General features: G+C 56.2%; 1 protein-coding gene across 1 annotated transcript; it reads right to left on the reverse strand.

The window, feature by feature from the left end:
* Positions 1-532: 532 nt before the first annotated feature.
* On the reverse strand, positions 533-14,120 carry LOC119714688 (antigen WC1.1-like). Its single transcript, XM_072030451.1, has 13 exons — positions 13,760-14,120; positions 13,216-13,530; positions 12,781-13,107; positions 12,386-12,700; positions 11,930-12,270; positions 11,426-11,459; positions 11,030-11,338; positions 10,631-10,666; positions 10,228-10,368; positions 9,469-9,564; positions 8,597-8,749; positions 8,115-8,367; positions 533-704 (listed from the first exon to the last, which is right to left on the reverse strand). The coding sequence occupies exons 1-13, from the start codon at positions 14,118-14,120 to the stop codon at positions 533-535; spliced, it is 2,853 nt and encodes a 950-aa protein (XP_071886552.1).
* Positions 14,121-15,793: the final 1,673 nt, after the last annotated feature.

Consider the following 15,793-nt stretch of genomic DNA (forward strand, 5'->3'; position numbering starts at 1 on the left):
CTTGTAAATCCACTACTCATCACATGTGAAAAGCGGTGGCAGTCTGGCAAAGTTCCATTGAATGGCAAAGGGAAAATGGAACTGCCACTATTAAAAAGGGAAAAATACATATGTATACACACCTAGGGAACTACAGTCCAGTCAGTCCCACCTCTGTGCCCAGCAAGATCATGGAATGGATCCACCTGGAAACTCTGCTAAGGGACATAACAAACAAAGAGGTGATTGGTAAGAGCCAACATGGCTTCACTAAGGGCAGCTCATGCCTGACATATCTGATGGCCTTCTGACCCACTGGGTTGCAGTGTTTTTGGATACAGGAAGAGAAACTGAGGTCATCTCCCTGGAATTGTGCAAAGTATTCAACACATCCCACATAACATTCATTCTCTAAATTAGAGAGGCATGGATTTGATGGGTGGACCACTCAGTGGATATAAAGAATTGTCTGGATGGTCACAGTCAAATTACTGTGGTCAACAGCTCAGTGTTCAAGTGGAGACCAGCAATGAGTAGTGTTCTTCAGGGACCGTTATTGGGACTGGAAGAGTTTAACATCATTCTTGGTGACATGGACAGTGGGATTGTCCACTTGACATTTTGACAAGTTGATGTCAAGCAAGTTGATGACAGCAAGCAGTGTGGTGAGGTTGACACACTGAAGGGAAGGGACGCCTTCCAGAGAGGTCTTGACAGGCTTGAGGCTGGGTGGAGAATGAAGTGAGAACAGCCCTGTGGAGTGGGTCCTGGGGCTGCTGGTGCTTGAAAAACTCAACATGAGCAGTCAATGTGCACTTGCAGCCCAGAAAGCAAAATCACAGGTAGCATCAGAACTGTAACTAGGAGGTTAGGGGAGGTGATTCTTGCCCTCTCTTCCACTCTTGTGAGACCCCTCTTAAAATACTGTGCTCAGTTCTGAGGCCCCCTATTTTGGAAGGACATGGACCTGTTGGAGCAAGACCAGAGGAGAGCCACAAAAATGATCAAAGAGCTGGACCACATCTCCTGCAAGGAGAGGCTGGGACTACTTGGCAAGTGAGAAGAGAAGGCTCTGGGGAGACCTTACAGCAACCTTCCAGTACCTAAAGAGGATGAACATAAAAGCTGGAGAAAGACACTTTATCAGGGATAGAGTGATAGGACAAGGGGTAATGGCCTTAAACTAAAAGAGGGTAGATTTAGACTACATATTAGGAAGAAATTCTTTACTCTGAGATTAGTGAGGCACTGGAGCATGTTTTCCAGAGAAATTGTGGGATGGTGCCCTTAAAAGTGTTTAAGACCAGGTCTCTTGGAATGTGTACCTGGCCAGAGCAGGAGGGTTGATTTATAAAGATCCTTCCCAACACAAAACCTTTGAAGCTCTTTGAACCCCTGTGGTTTTATTTCAGAGCAGTTCTTATGGAGCTGCATTTTGAATTTTAGAACAAAAAGGTGTTGAAAACAGACCAGTGTTTCAGTTACTACTGAACTGTGTCTGCACAGTATCAATGGGTTCTTATACTGCTGCACATGATGTATAGATTGGGGGTATACAGATATTGCAATGGGACACAAAAAGTAGAGCTGAACCAAAGTGCTTAAACTGTCAGCCTGACCTTGGTGCCAGGAAAGGTGATGGATCAGGTTATCTTGAATGCAATCATGCAACATGTGTGGAACAACCTGTAGATCAGGCCCAGGAAGTATGGGCTCATGAAAGACAAGTCCTGCCTGACCAACCTCATCTCCTTCTATGAACGGGTGATCTGCCTAGTGGATGAGGGAAAGGCTGTTGGCATAGCCTGCCTAGATTTCAGCAAGACCTTTGACACAGTCTTCCACATCATTCTCCTGGAGAAGCTGGCAGCCCATGGCTTGGACAGGTACATGCTTTGCTGGGTTAAAAACTGGCTGGATGGCCGTGCCCAGAGATTGATGGTGATCGGAGTGAAATCCAGCTGGTCACCAGTGGTGTTCCCCAGGAGTTGGTGTTGGGGCCCATCCTCTTTAATGTTTTTATTGATGATTTGGATGAGGGAATTGAGTGCATCCCCAGTGAGTTTAGAGAAGACACCAAGTTAGAGGGTAGTGTTGATCTTCTGGAGGGTAGGTAGGCCCTTCAGAAGGACCTGGACAGGATGGGTCAATGGGCAGAGGCAAGTGGGATAAGTGTTGGGTCCTGCACTTTGGCCACATTAACCCCATGTAACACTACAGGCTTGGGGCAGAGCGTCTCGAAAGTTGTGCAGAGGAAAAGGATCTGAGAGCGCTGCTTGATGCTCACCTGAACATGAGCCGGCAGTTTGCCCAGGTGGCCAAGAAGGCCAGTAGCATCCTGGCTTGTGTCAGGAATAGTCTTTCTAGCAGGACCAGGCAGGTGATCATCCCCCTGTACTCTGCTCTGATGAGGCTGCACCTCGAGTACTGTGTTCAGCTTTGGGTCCCTTAGTACAAGAAAGATGTTGAGCCCCTAGAGCATGTCCAGAGAAGGGCTACAAAGCTAGTGAAGGGTCTGGAACACAATTCCGATGAGGAGCAGCTGAGGGAACTGGGGTTGTTTAGTCTGGAGAAGAGGAGGCTCAGGGGAGACAGTATTGCTCTCTCCAACTACCTGAAAAGAAGGTGTGGGGATCTAAGGGTTGGCCCCTTCTCACAGATAAGTAGTGACAGGACTAGAGAGAATGGCTTCAAGTTGATTAAGGGGAGGTTTAGTTTGGAAATTAGGAGATGTTTGTTCTCAAAAGGACTGTTCAGGCATTGGAATGGGTTGCGCAGTGAGATGGTGGAGTGACTGTCCATGTGGGTCTTTATGGAAAGTTTGGATGTGGTGCTTAGGGAGATGATTTAGTGGGTAATATTGGTGGTAGGGGGGTGGTTGGACCAGATGATCTTGGAGGTCTATTCCAACCTTAATGATTCTATGACTCTAAGACAGTTGTCCCTCTCAGGGATAAAACTTCAGATGTCGTAAGAACATGTACTGGAGAAGAGAGACACTTAGCTCTGCCTATCGTAAATGACACCCATAAATGACCAAATCAGATGAAAGCCATTGTAGGCTGCTCAGAATATATTAATGAACAGTGAAAAGAATCAATGATCTTTAATTTAGGTATCTGGTTTCATTTTCATTTGACCAAGAAAATCTCCCTGCACTTAAGAATGATGTCCCCAGATGCCCAACTGATTCCTGGAATTAATCGATCAGAGCATGAAGATACTTGCATATATCTTGGCCCACCTCTGGCACCTCCAATGTCACCTGGTGTTTGCATATGAACAGCTCCCTCCTGGCCTCTGTCTCTATTCAGTGTGCTGGGAGCTGAGACTAGCTCACTTGCACAAGACTGGAGTGTGCCCACCTGAACCTAGGCAAAAGAAATCCCAGCTCCTGTGGGCTTATTGCGCATGTGAGAGAGCAAAGCCTCCTTCTAACCGTTGGATTGCAAAGAATGAGATGCCTTGGTTGATTCAGCTGAAACCCTTCACAGAATCACAGAATTTCTAGATTGGAAGAGACCTCAAGATCATCGAGTCCAACCTCTGACCTAACACTAACAGTCCCCACTAAATCATATCCCTAAGCTCTACATCTAAACGTCTTTTGAAGACTTCCAGGGATGGTGACTCCACCACCTCCCTGGGCAGCCCGTTCCAGTGCCTAACAACCCTTTCAGTAAAGAAATTCTTCCTAACATCCAACCTAAAACTCCCCTGGCGTAACTTTAGCCCATTCCCCCTCGTCCTGTCACCAGGCACATGGGAGAACAGGCCAACCCCCACCTCGCTACAGCCTCCTTTAATGTACTTATACAGAGCAATAAGGTCACCCCTGAGCCTCCTCTTCTCTAGGCTGAACAAGCCCAGCTCCTTCAGCTGCTCCTCATAGGACTTGCTCTCCAGGCCCCTCACCAGCTTCATCGCCCTTCTTTGGACCCGCTCAAGCACCTCGATGTCCTTCTTGTAGCGAGGGGCCCAAAACTGAACACAGTACTCGAGGTGCGGCCTCACCAGAGCCGAGTACAGGGGGACGATCACCTCCCTAGCCCTGCTGGTCACACTGTTTCTGATACAAGCCAGGATGCCGTTGGCCTTCTTGGCCACCTGAGCACACTGCTGGCTCATATTCAGCCGACTGTCCACCATCACTCCCAGGTCCTTCTCTGCCTGGCAGCTCTCCAACCACTCATCTCCCAGCCTGTAGTTCTGCTTGGGGTTATTGCGCCCCAGGTGCAGGACCCGGCACTTGGCCTTGTTGAACTTCATACAGTTGACCTCAGCCCATCGGTGCAGCCTATCCAGATCCTCCTGCAGAGCCTTCCTACCCTCGAGCAGATCGACACACGCACCTAGCTTGGTGTCATCTGCAACCTAGCTTCCCTCAGCAAATGAAGGCAGATCCCTCCCTATCCCTGTATGGGTGTCCTGCCTAAAACCAGAACACAGAAAGGTGATTCTTGAACCTCATACTTCTTTTGATATGAGAAATGATAGTGCTGGAAATGAGTTTCCTTCCCCAGTGGATGGAAGGATCATCTGTGATAACTTCATTCTATTTCAACGTTGTTTCCTCTAGAGTCCCAGGAATTTGTCAAGAGCTCCCTGTGCTGCTGACCTAGGCTGGACTCCTGGGCCCAAGGGGAGCTTCTGGTAAGCGGGCAGCACTGCAGAGAGACAGCTCTGCCCAGGAGCAGCTCCTCTGCACAGCGCAGCAGGGCTGGGGACACTGCCTGCAGGGGACAAGGGTGGCTGAGAGAAGGGAGGGAGATGTTAAAGGCAGTGTGGAGGGGGGATGCTGAGAGATCACAGTGGGAGAAATCTTCAGAACCCTGAACAGGGTAAGTCTGTGGCTGCAGGGCAGCACAGCTGTATTCAAAGAGTCTCTGACTCTGAAGAAGGCCAGCTATCTGTGCGCACCCTCCATGGCCAAAGAACCACTTGGGTGGGAGGCAGTCAGTGGCAGTGCCCCTGACACCATCTGGCTCTGCCTTCCCAGTGTAATAAATGGCTCATACATTTGTGGTATAACCTATGTGGTTATACAAGTGTATGTAAGAAAGAAGGTCGCATTCATCATACCATGTGGCCCTAGAATTGTTCCATACTGACACGAATCAGATGAACATATCTCACACCAGCCTGACCAGCATGGCCCTGCTGAGTGCCCCCATGGCCCCATGCACCACAGCCCCCTCGTTCTGCAGAGCAGCACCGCCAGTTGGGGGGCTGTGGGCAGCATGGGCAGGGGCTGCAGGAATGGCTGCTCAGACCAGCCCGGACGTGCTGGGCTGGGGGAAGGCTGTGCAGGACATGGTGTGTCCTGGGAGCAGAGCAGGGCACTGAGTGTGTGTGCAGTGGTGTTGCTTGAGGAGCCCCAGGGCCAGCAGTGTGGTGCTGTGATGTGCTGGGGAGCAGGGCTGGTCTGGGAGGCTCTAGGGTGTCTGGGAAGGTGGATTGGGGGTGTTTATCTCCTGCAGATTGCAGCAGCAGAGACACTTCCAGTGACCTCCCCTTCTTCATTTGCAGCTTTGTTGCCAGCCCAGCCTGGGTTTCCCTCCTGGGCTGGGTTGGGTAGAGGAGATGGAGGTGTGGAGAGCTGGGGAGGGTCTGGGCTGGGCTGGCCTCCTGGCAGAGAGAAGGGAACCACAGAGCAGTCTAGGCTGAGTCCTTGTTCACTAGATATGGATATGACCAATGCTAGTCATCATGACTTTCACACCAACTCCTTCTCTGAAGAGTTCTCAACATTTTTCTAAAATATGCATTCAGTTCTTGAATCAGTTTTCCACACAGAGGTGGCCATTTCCTTCAGGATGCCCTGGAGTTGCTGAAACCTACATGGGGAAACATGAGTTTGGATATGTGGGAGACCTCCCAAAGCAGGAACTGGTTGGCAGGCAGAGTACCTGAGGGACTGTGCAGAGCACCCCCTGCACCCAGTGCTTCTCGGTGGGCTGGGATGAGACCTGCTGAGCACAACAGTTCCTTGTAGCCCTGTGAACACTGGCTGTGATGTCACTTGTGTCACAGCACCTGTCTGGACAACAGCAGGGAGGCAGAGCCTCTGAGGTCACAAAGGCCCTCAGAAAGCTGTCCCCAACAGGGTGACACATTTGGTGAGGCCAGGGGAAAGCTGGGAGAATAACGGTGGGGGATTTGGGAGAGAGAAGAGGGGTTTCGCTAACAAAAAGGAAAGATTTTAAAGATTTAAGAGGGATTCAGGTAAGGCTGATGCTTCTGCAACACTCACAGGGAACATCTTCATGTTGTGTCCTGGTAATATTTCTAACTAGTAACCCGAAAATCTAGTGCTGTCCTTAATGCTTTCTCTCTCCCTTTAAGGCATCCATTGCTCTAATCCCCAACCTCATTTCCTAATTCAAAGTCAGACCCCAAGCACATTACTTGTTACCATTAGTCACAGAATCATAGAATCATAAAAACACAGGGTTGGAAAGAACCTACAAGATCATCTAGTCCAATCATCCTCCTACCATCAATACTACCCCTAAGCTACTAAATCATATCTCAAAGCACCTGAGACAGGTGCTTCTTGGACACTGCCAAGGATGGTGACTCCACCACCTCCCTGGGGAGGCCGTTCCAGTGCCTGACCACTCTTTGAGAGAAAAAGTTTTTCCTGATATCTAATCTAAATGTCCCCAGGTGAAACTTGTGGCCATTTCCTCGAGTGCTACCATTAGTTATCTGAGAGAAGAGTCTGACCCCCTCCTCATCACAGCCTCCCTTCAGGAAGTTGTAGATTGCAATGAGGTCTCCCCTGAGCCTCCTCTTCTGCAGACTAAACAATCCCAGCTCGTTCAGTCACTCTTCAGAGGACCTGTGCTCCAGACCCCTCACCAATTTTGTTGACCTTATCTGGACATGCTCCAGGGCCTCAGTGTCCTTCTCGTAGTGACGGGCCCAAAACTGAACACAGTACTCCAGGTGTGGCTTCACCAGAGCTGAGTACAGGGGGATGATCACCTCGCTGCTCTCTACACTATTTCTAACACAGGCCAGGATACCATTGGCCTTCTTTCCACCTGGGCACGCTGCCGGCTCATGTTCAGCCAAACATCAATCATCACTCCCACGTCCCTTTCCTCTTCACAGCCACTCTGTCCCAAGCCTATAGCATTGCATGGGGTTGTTGTGGCCAAAGTGCAGGATCTGGTGCTTAGCCTTGTTAAACCCCATCCCATTAGCCTCAGCCCAGCCTATCCCAATCCCTCTGAAGGACCACCTTAGCCTCAGGCAGATCAACATTACCTCCCAACTTGGTGTCGTCTGCAAACTTACTGAGGGTACATTCAACCCCTCATCTAGGTCATCAATAAAGGTATTATACAAGCTAGGCTCCAGTACCAACCACTGGGGGACGCCACTTGTAACGGGACGCCAACTGGACTGAACTCCATTAACCACAACCCGCTGGGCATGGTCCTCCAGCTAGTTCTTGACCCAGAGAAGACTATAAACAGCCAGGACAGCTGACCCAACGGGATTAAATAGATGCTCCAATAGGTGTTCCAGCCCACCATCCCACTACCAAAAGCACCTCCCAGCCTGCAGCAGAGGAGCCTGCTGGGAAAGACCTGGAGGGCTGTGGGGACGAACCAACAGGAGCTGGTGCCAAGTCCTGCCCAAGGGTCCAAGACGTCTCCCCGTTCACCTCTTGCAACTTAGGTATCTCTGTCCATGGGTGCTGGGCAGGCATCCTTAGGCTCCGTGGGGGCCCAAGGCAGCAGAAGGTGGGCACTGCAAGGGAGTGTCTCATGGGGCTTCCATGAGATCCACTTTGTCTGGAAAATGCCTGTGGCTGGCAGGACGGAAATGTCTCTGTCAGTAGGAATAGTGTCCAGGGACCAGGGGCTCTGTCAGCCCCAAAGCCAGACCCCGATCCTGCTGGCTCTAAGATGTGCCCCTTCCCAACTGCTGCATCTTTGAGGTCTTCTCCCCTCCATCCACCTCAGGGAGACACCCTGACACCTGGGCAGGGAAGACTGGAAGAGGGTTTTAATATGAGGAAATACCAACACACAGCATAAAAACAGGGGAATACCAAGAGGGGAAATACCCATGTGTGTCTGCTGACTGCTGGAAAAGGGAGACCATTCCCTGGCACTCACGGCTCTCCCAATGGCACTGAGCTCTCCTCCCTCTCGGCTGCACCCAGCTGTTCAGCAGGGCTGGGCTCTGCTGGCATGGGGCTCTGGAACTCTTGTGCATGGGACTGTGGTGTCACATCCTCGGTGTCCTCATGGGGATATGCCAGAGACACCTCTTCAACATCGTCATAGCCCGTGGTCCCCAGGAAAGGTGACGAGGTGTGTCCCTCAGCTCCATGGACCACAGCACTTCTCCGGGAGTGCAGGCTTCCCCCTGTAAGCAACAAGGCAGGCTGCTGTGGTTGGGCCTGTGGGGTGCCCCTCGGGGCTGTTTATCACCTTCCTCGTCCTCACCAGCCTGAGACATTCGGCCCATTCTCCCAGTCCCCACGAAATATCCCAGGACAGGTTCTCCATGGATGGTCAGGCTTTCAATATGGCATGGATTCGCCTAGGCCTGGGGTTGGCACCTAGGAAGTGGCAGTGCTGCATTGCCCTCTCACCTGTGACTGCATCCCTGCGCCCAGCTCCTTCCTCTGGTGTCCTGGGCACTTCCCAGTCCCCCTGCCCAGGGACAGGATCCTCCCCAGGGTCAGAAACCTCCCCAGCATCATCATAGCCATCTGCTGGGTAACCTCCGGGCAGGACAGGGACATCTGAAAGGAGAGGGAAGGTGGTGGCAATGAGAAGAGATGTTCTGCAGAGCAGAGGATGGGAGGGTGTGTGGGACACAGGGCTGACATGCTGCTGGTGTCAGGGTCACAGAAGAGCCTTCATGCTTCCAGCTCTGTTGATAACACTCGGTGGCCACTGCTGTCTGTCTGGTCTGTCTGCAGGGAGGAGAAATTGAGTCCTTCCCCCCCCACCCCCGCTCTTATCCCTGGGTGTGGCCCCAGACCATCCTCCTCCTCATGTGCCTGGGGTAGGGCTGCAGCTGGGTCAGGGACCCCTCTGAAAAGGAGGCTGCAGAGAGCTGCAGTGGGTGCTGTGGGATGAGCCCTGCTGCCCTGACTGGTGGTCAGCACTGCTGGGGATGGACACCCACAGAGCTGGGGGTGCATGGGCAGGAGACCAGTTCCCTTGGGACAAGGCACTTCCCAGAGAGGTTCCCAGAGCTGGCCTGGGACAGCCCTTTGCTTAACCCTTGGCACTCAATAAGGTGCAGGGACAAGCAGAGAGGGGCTATCCCCTCTGGGATGGGCAGAGCTGGTGTGGAGGAAGCTCCTCTGTGGGGGCCAACACCTGGATGCTCTCCCACAGACCCCATGGTCCAACCATTTCAGGGACCATGGGCAGGAGCTGCAGGGCACAGCCCTGGTCTGAGACAGGGAGAATGGACACAGCAGATGTGCCCCCGCAGGTTACCTGCACCCACCTGAGAGACTGAACCTCGCCTGCTTCTCCCACGCCAGGCTGTAAGCGATCTCCTCGTACACGGCCTCAGGGAAGGGCTCCCCAGCTCTCCCGGAGCCTGGGGACAGAGGCAGGGCTGGTCTGGGAATGGGCAGAGAGGGACAGGACCCCACTGGGCTCCCGCAGCCCCATTATCGGGGCCAGCACAGGGCTGTCCCCAGAGCACAGCCCCACTGTGTTGTGTTGGCACTGCAGCCACATCCCCAGGGAGAGCAGCATTCCCATGGAGATGGTCTGGGGCACAGTCAGCCTCGCACCATCCCTTTGGAGACAGCCCTTGTTCCCCTTTGGTCCCTGGGTCACGTCCCAGTGCAGACCCTGCACCAATTCCCACATTTTTCCTCCACATGGAGCTGCTCCATCTCTGCCCCACACAGCAATACCACAGCCCGTGTCCTGTTGGGAGGTGGCTGACACCACAGTGATGGACTCCACTGCCCCATGCTCCTCCTGCCACAGCTGTCCAGAGCACTGCCAGCAGTGCATCCTCCCCTTCTCACCCAGTCCAGCTCTCACATTTCTCTTCTCACCCCAGAACTGATGCCTCAGGCTCTGGGCTCTCTCCACCCCTTGATGTTGGTGCCCCATGGTCTGTCAGTCAGTGGGGCAGCACATGGGGCAGGAGGCAGCACACGGCTCTGTTTCTGTGCCCCAGGACACCAACACCCCCAGCCCTGCCAAGAGGCATCTCCCCCCCAGGACCACTGGGGGAAGGACCCACCTCTGCGCCGAGCCCTGGCGCTTCGCACCTGCCCGGCCAGGAGGGCCAGGAGCAGGCAGAGGAGGGCCCCCAGTATGATGCAGATGACAACAGGCACAGAGAGTCCCTCACTGCTGGTGGTCGGACGGCTCTGTGGGGGATCTGCATGGGCAGGAACATGGCAGGGGCAGCAAGGGAGAGGTCGGGGGCAGGACATGCCACTCCTGACCACACAAGGCAGGAGGGGCTGGGGTGGATAGGGCTGGGTGATGGGGCAGCTCCCACCCTGCTCCAACCCCAACTCCCCCCATCACAGACTTCTCCCAACTCCCTCAATTTCACAGCCCAGCAAGGAGCCCCTTCCCCTGGCTGTGGGTCACAGCGTGGACATGGACAGACCCAGCCCTGGGGAAGGAGAGCTTACCCGCTTGTGGGGGGGGTGTTGCTGTCCTGGGTGCAGCTGCAGGGGAGCAGAAGGAGAGCTGGGCTGAGAGGCTGGGGCTGTGGCACCAGGCAGCCTCCCTGGTAAATGACCCCAGCATGTGCCACCTGAATTGTCCCTCCTTTGGGGCTGAGCATGGTGGCAGGGACAGGGCCCAGCACCACTGCTCTGGGCTGCTCACAGGACAGTGCAGGCAGCCCAGGGGATGTGCTGGCACATCCAGCCCCACAGAGGCTGCTCCCCACCCACCACCAGCCTCCCACTCTGCAGGGAAACCCTTGCTTGGTCCCGCATTGGGGCCATGCCAGGATCCATCAGGGTAGATGCCCAAGCCAGCTCCTTGCCAAGCCCCCAGCCATGTCTCCCAGCCCCACTGCTCACCTGAGCAATGCACAGCCGCATCTGCCTTATGCTGGCAGGCAGCGCTGTCCCCTGGCTGGGCCCAGCAGTCCTGCAGAGACAGCTCCGTCCCCCTGCACTCCATCAGCCACATGGGGCCCGTCCCCTCTCCAGCAGCAGCCTGGCCCCGGGCATAGAGCGCGGGGCCACAGCCCAGCTGCCTGCACGCCACCTCGGCGTCCCGCATGTCCCAGGCATTGTCACACAGCGTCCCCCAGGTGCCGCGGTGCCAGATCTCCACTCTGCCCGAGCAGCCGTCCTTGCCTCCCACAGCACGGATCTTCTCCCTGTCTGGGGAGGCAGCGATGTCTCATGGCACCAGGAGAGCTGGGACAGCCCTGCCAGGTGAGGGGGGCACGTGCAGGGGCAGCTCCCTACCTGTGCAGCTGGTGGAGTTGGGGCATGCAGCCACCTGCGGCCTTTCTGTCCATGTCCCAAAGGAAAGAGAAGTTGGGCTGAAAAGGGTTGTTCTGGGGGTCATGCAGAAGAGCGCAGGGCTGACCTCTGCTCGCACATCCCCATGCTGCCTGGGTCAGGGCAGCAGCAGAACCCTGTTCACTCAGGGGACACACACGGTACTGCAGGGGGGACCCAAGTGCTCGTCCCCACAGGGTCCCTGATTCACAGAGCAGCAGGAGGCTGTCCCTGGAGGGGAGACTCCTGAAAGCCCTGTATGGTCTCCTCTCAGACCTTGCCTGGAGTTGCCTCTGCATCCCCCAGGGGCTGCTGGCAGCCCGGCTGTTGACTGCTGCTGGTGGACATGGGTGGCTCCAAGAGCTGAAGACACCTTTGTGTACCAGTAGCAACAGGGTCTAATGCAGGAAGTCAAAGCCCCTCTGGGTTCCTTCTCTGCATTTCACCATACCCATTGGGGAACAGGACCTGGTGTTTTGATGGCTGAGATTTACCATTGCAGGTGATGTGGGTCTCTTCTCGGCTGTCATCACACGACTGCGGATCCCAGGGAGCAGAGGGACACTGCCAGAAGGAGCTGTTGCTCTTCCCACATTCCACGTGATCCAGCCATGCAGTACCAGACAGCTTGGCATAGTTAGAATCTGTTTTCAGTTCTCCTTCATTCCCGCAGCCCAGCTCCTTGCACACCAGTGACGCCGTCTTGGTGGTCATTGAGTTGGAGCAAACGCTGCCCCACGTCCCGTTGTAGAAAACCTGCAGGCGCCCAGAGCAGCCGTCGCTGTTCTCCAGCCTCAGGGCCGTGAACTCTGGAAGGAGGAAAGGCCACAGGGACATCCTTGGATGTCAGCCACTGAGGGCCTTGGCTCTACCCTCACCCCGGCCTCACTGTCCACGTCTCCCAGTCCTGCTCCCAGCACAGACCTGAACAGATGACTCCTGCGTCCTCCTTGTGCCTGCAGTTGTGCTGCCCCCAGGCCTCGGCAGGGCAGTCCCAGAGAGCAGCTTCAGCCCCGGAGCAGTTGACGCCATCCAGCCAGATCTGCCCTGAGCCCTCCCCAAACCGAGCAGAGCCGGCTGCCTCCAGGGCCCCTCCGCAGCCCAGCTGGCGGCAAACGACAGCGGCGTCGGCCAGGTCCCAGGCGTCGTCACAGACGGTGCCCCAGCGCCCCTGGTAGTAGATCTCCACTCTCCCGGCACAGCGCCCGGCCCCGTCCACCAGCCGCACCCGCCGGCTCCCTGCAGCAGGGAGAACCCTGGCTGTCAGGGGCTGGCTGCCCTCCTGGACCTGAAACTGGGGGACGTGCAGCACCACTCACCCCGGCACACGACCCCCACGTCCTCCATGATCCCTTCTGTTGGCATGCTCTGAGGCAGGGAGGTGTTGCAGAGGCTCAGGTCAGCCTCGTGCCCTGCACACCGCACCCCACGCAGCCCCACAGGTCCTCGTCCTCGCTCGGCCCTCACGGGGGTGTAGGCTGCCTCTGCCTCTCCGCACTGCAGCTGCCGGCACACCACGCTGGCCTCCTGCATGTCCCACTGCTCATCCAGGACTCTGCCCCACGTCCCGTGCTGGAAGACCTCCACGCGCCCGTCGCACCGGCTCCCTCCGCCCACCAACCGCAGGGGCATGGGGTGAGTTAGGCCTGGTGAGAGCAGACATTCAGCCAGGCTCTGCCATGAGCTCCCCAAATTTGTGTGGCCGTGTCACACACCAGGGGAAAATGGACTTTGCAGCACTGCCCAGCACTCACCTGAGCAAATGACAGCAGCAGCGTTCTCCTGGGAGCACGGCGAGGCCCCCAGGGCAGTCACCGGGCACTGCCCCAGGTGGGCTTCAGTCCCGTCACAGTGGAACGAGTCTCTCCAGACGGGGCCGGTTCCTCTCCCAAAATGCCCTCCTCCAGGAATGGACTCAGCAAAGCCACAGCCGAGGTGCCGACACAGAACGTGGGCGTCCGAGAGGTCCCAGCGGGAGGCACAGAGGGTCCCCCACGTCCCCAGCACCTCCACCTCTACCCTGCCCTCACACGCTGTGCTGCCGTTCACCAGCCTGAACCCTGTGTACTCAAGGACAAAGGAGGGTGAGAGAGGCCACATTTGTGCTCTTGCTCCCACAGGAGCTGCAGGAGAGGCCAAAGGGACAGCGTGCCTTTCTCCTCCTGCAGCACTCTAATTTTTGGGCTGCAGACCACCACCTCACCCCACCTGTCCCCCACCCAGCACAGCCCAGTGCCCACCCTGCTCTCCTTCCCCCACCACAGCCCCCGTGGGCACCATCCCACCCCAAGTCCTTACGTGTGCAGGTGACATGAGTGCCATTGCTGTGGGTGCAGGCCTTGTCCTTGGGGGCCCCCGTGGGGCAGAAGGAGAGGACGGATTCATTCCCCACACACTGCAGCTCTCTGTCCCAGACAGGACCAGCCCCTTCTCCCAGCTGAGCTGCCCCATGGACAGACAGGGCTGTGCCACACTGCAGCTCCCTGCACACCACCTCGGCAGCTTTGGCACCAAAGTGGGAGTGACAGACAGCTTTCCACTGGTCCCTGTCGTAGACCTCCACACTTCCTGAGCAGGGGTTGTCCCCTCCAACCAGCCGGACAAATCCTGGAGCAACCAAGGAGACCTGTGAGTTCCCAGAGCCCTCTGGCACTTCCATGCCCACCTCATCCCTAAGGCAGCCACATGCAGAGTCCCCCAGCCAGCCCAGCAGCTCTCAGAATGTGCTGGTGGCACAGAGAGGTCAGGGCCCCCCTGCTGCTCCTCAGAAACCAGCCCAGCACCCATGTCCTCTTTTCCAAGCCCCCAGCTGCAGACACCGCTCAAACTGCTGCTGCCCGGAGCCCCTGGGCTGCCCGGCCCCAGACCCAGCACTGCAGCACCCGCAGCACGTGGGCCCGGGGAAACAGGCCCAGGAACTCAGGGCTACTTCAGCCTGCTCTGCCCCACAAGGCTCAGGCCATTTAGAAGAAATCCTTGGATCTGCCAAAAAGCCCCCCTGTTTTCAGCGAATGATGGGGCTCTTGGGGAGCTGCTGTTACATGGGGCACATCGGGGGATCCTTCGCAAAGGGGGGTCCTCTGGTAGGGACAGTGTGGTGCTGGGCATGCATGTCCCCAGCCACCTACCATGCATGGGTCAGGAAAGCAGGCAGAGAGCAGCCCTGGTTTGACACAAGCTCCTGGTGTGAGGGCAGGCAGAGAGGAGAGCCAGGAGGTGCTGGCACAGCCCCTGGGGCACAGAGCAGGCAGGAGAGGCTGAGCAGTGGGTCAGCATTGCCTGGAGGGGCCATGTCTCCAGGGACTGGCTCTCATGGGGTGACCCCGGGACAGGAACAAGGTGCCACTTTCCACCATGTTCCTCTGCACAAGCCCAGTGCTCCTGACCTCTGAGCAGCCCCTCTGCTTTGGCCGAGGTTCTCTTGTCTGCTGGGGGTACAACCCAAAAGTCCTGGGCCATTGCACGCCCTTCCCTGAGGCTGCTGGTGGCTGGGGGAGCTGCTCTAGATTTCCCTGGCATAGGGACCAGCCTGCCAGACAGGGCCTGGGTGAATGGAGGAGAAAGATGGGAACCAGGCAGCACAATGGGGAAGGGTGGGGGCTTTCCTCTCCCAGACCCAGGCACCTCCCCAGGCTTGGCTGCTCCAGCTTCAAGGCCAGGCTGGGTGTACTCCCTCTGGGTTTTCCCCAGGGACAAGGGACACCAGCAGTGACAGACCCAGCTCAGAGTGCAACTTGACACACAGAGCCATGTTCTGGTGTCCACTTGTTGCTTCCTGAGGTCACAGCCAGGTCCCTTAGAAGCGTCCTCATCCCAGAGGTACGGAAGAATTTCAGTCCTTACCTGAGCATGTCACTCCAGCATCCTCACTGTGATAGCAGTAAGATACCTCCCGTCTTCTGTATGTGCAGTCAGACAGGGCAGACTCCTTGCCATTACAGAAAACAGCATCCATCCAAATGGGCCCAGATCCTGGCCCAAATTGTGCACTCCGAGGAGCTTCGAGAGCAACCCCACAGCCCAGCTGCCTACAAACCACTGCGGCATCGGACATGTCCCAGGAGATATCACACACGGTCCCCCACTGGCCCTGATGTTTCACCTCCACTCTCCCAGCACAGCGACTGCCGCCATCCGCCAGCCTCACCTCCGCAGCCCCTTCAAACACCAACACAGGAAGGGTCAGGAGAGTTTTGAGCCCCACATTGTGTGTCCGTGAGGACCCCCTCCCCAGGCAGACTCCCAGTTCCCAGGGTGGATCCCAGTCCCCATAGGCTATCTCAGGGGCAGCGGGGGGTTCCTCCTCTCCCCATGGGCTACACTGGGCTGGGG

Source organism: Anas platyrhynchos, chromosome W (assembly GCF_047663525.1).
Source record: "Anas platyrhynchos isolate ZD024472 breed Pekin duck chromosome W, IASCAAS_PekinDuck_T2T, whole genome shotgun sequence".
Taxonomy (NCBI): Eukaryota; Metazoa; Chordata; class Aves; order Anseriformes; family Anatidae; genus Anas; species Anas platyrhynchos.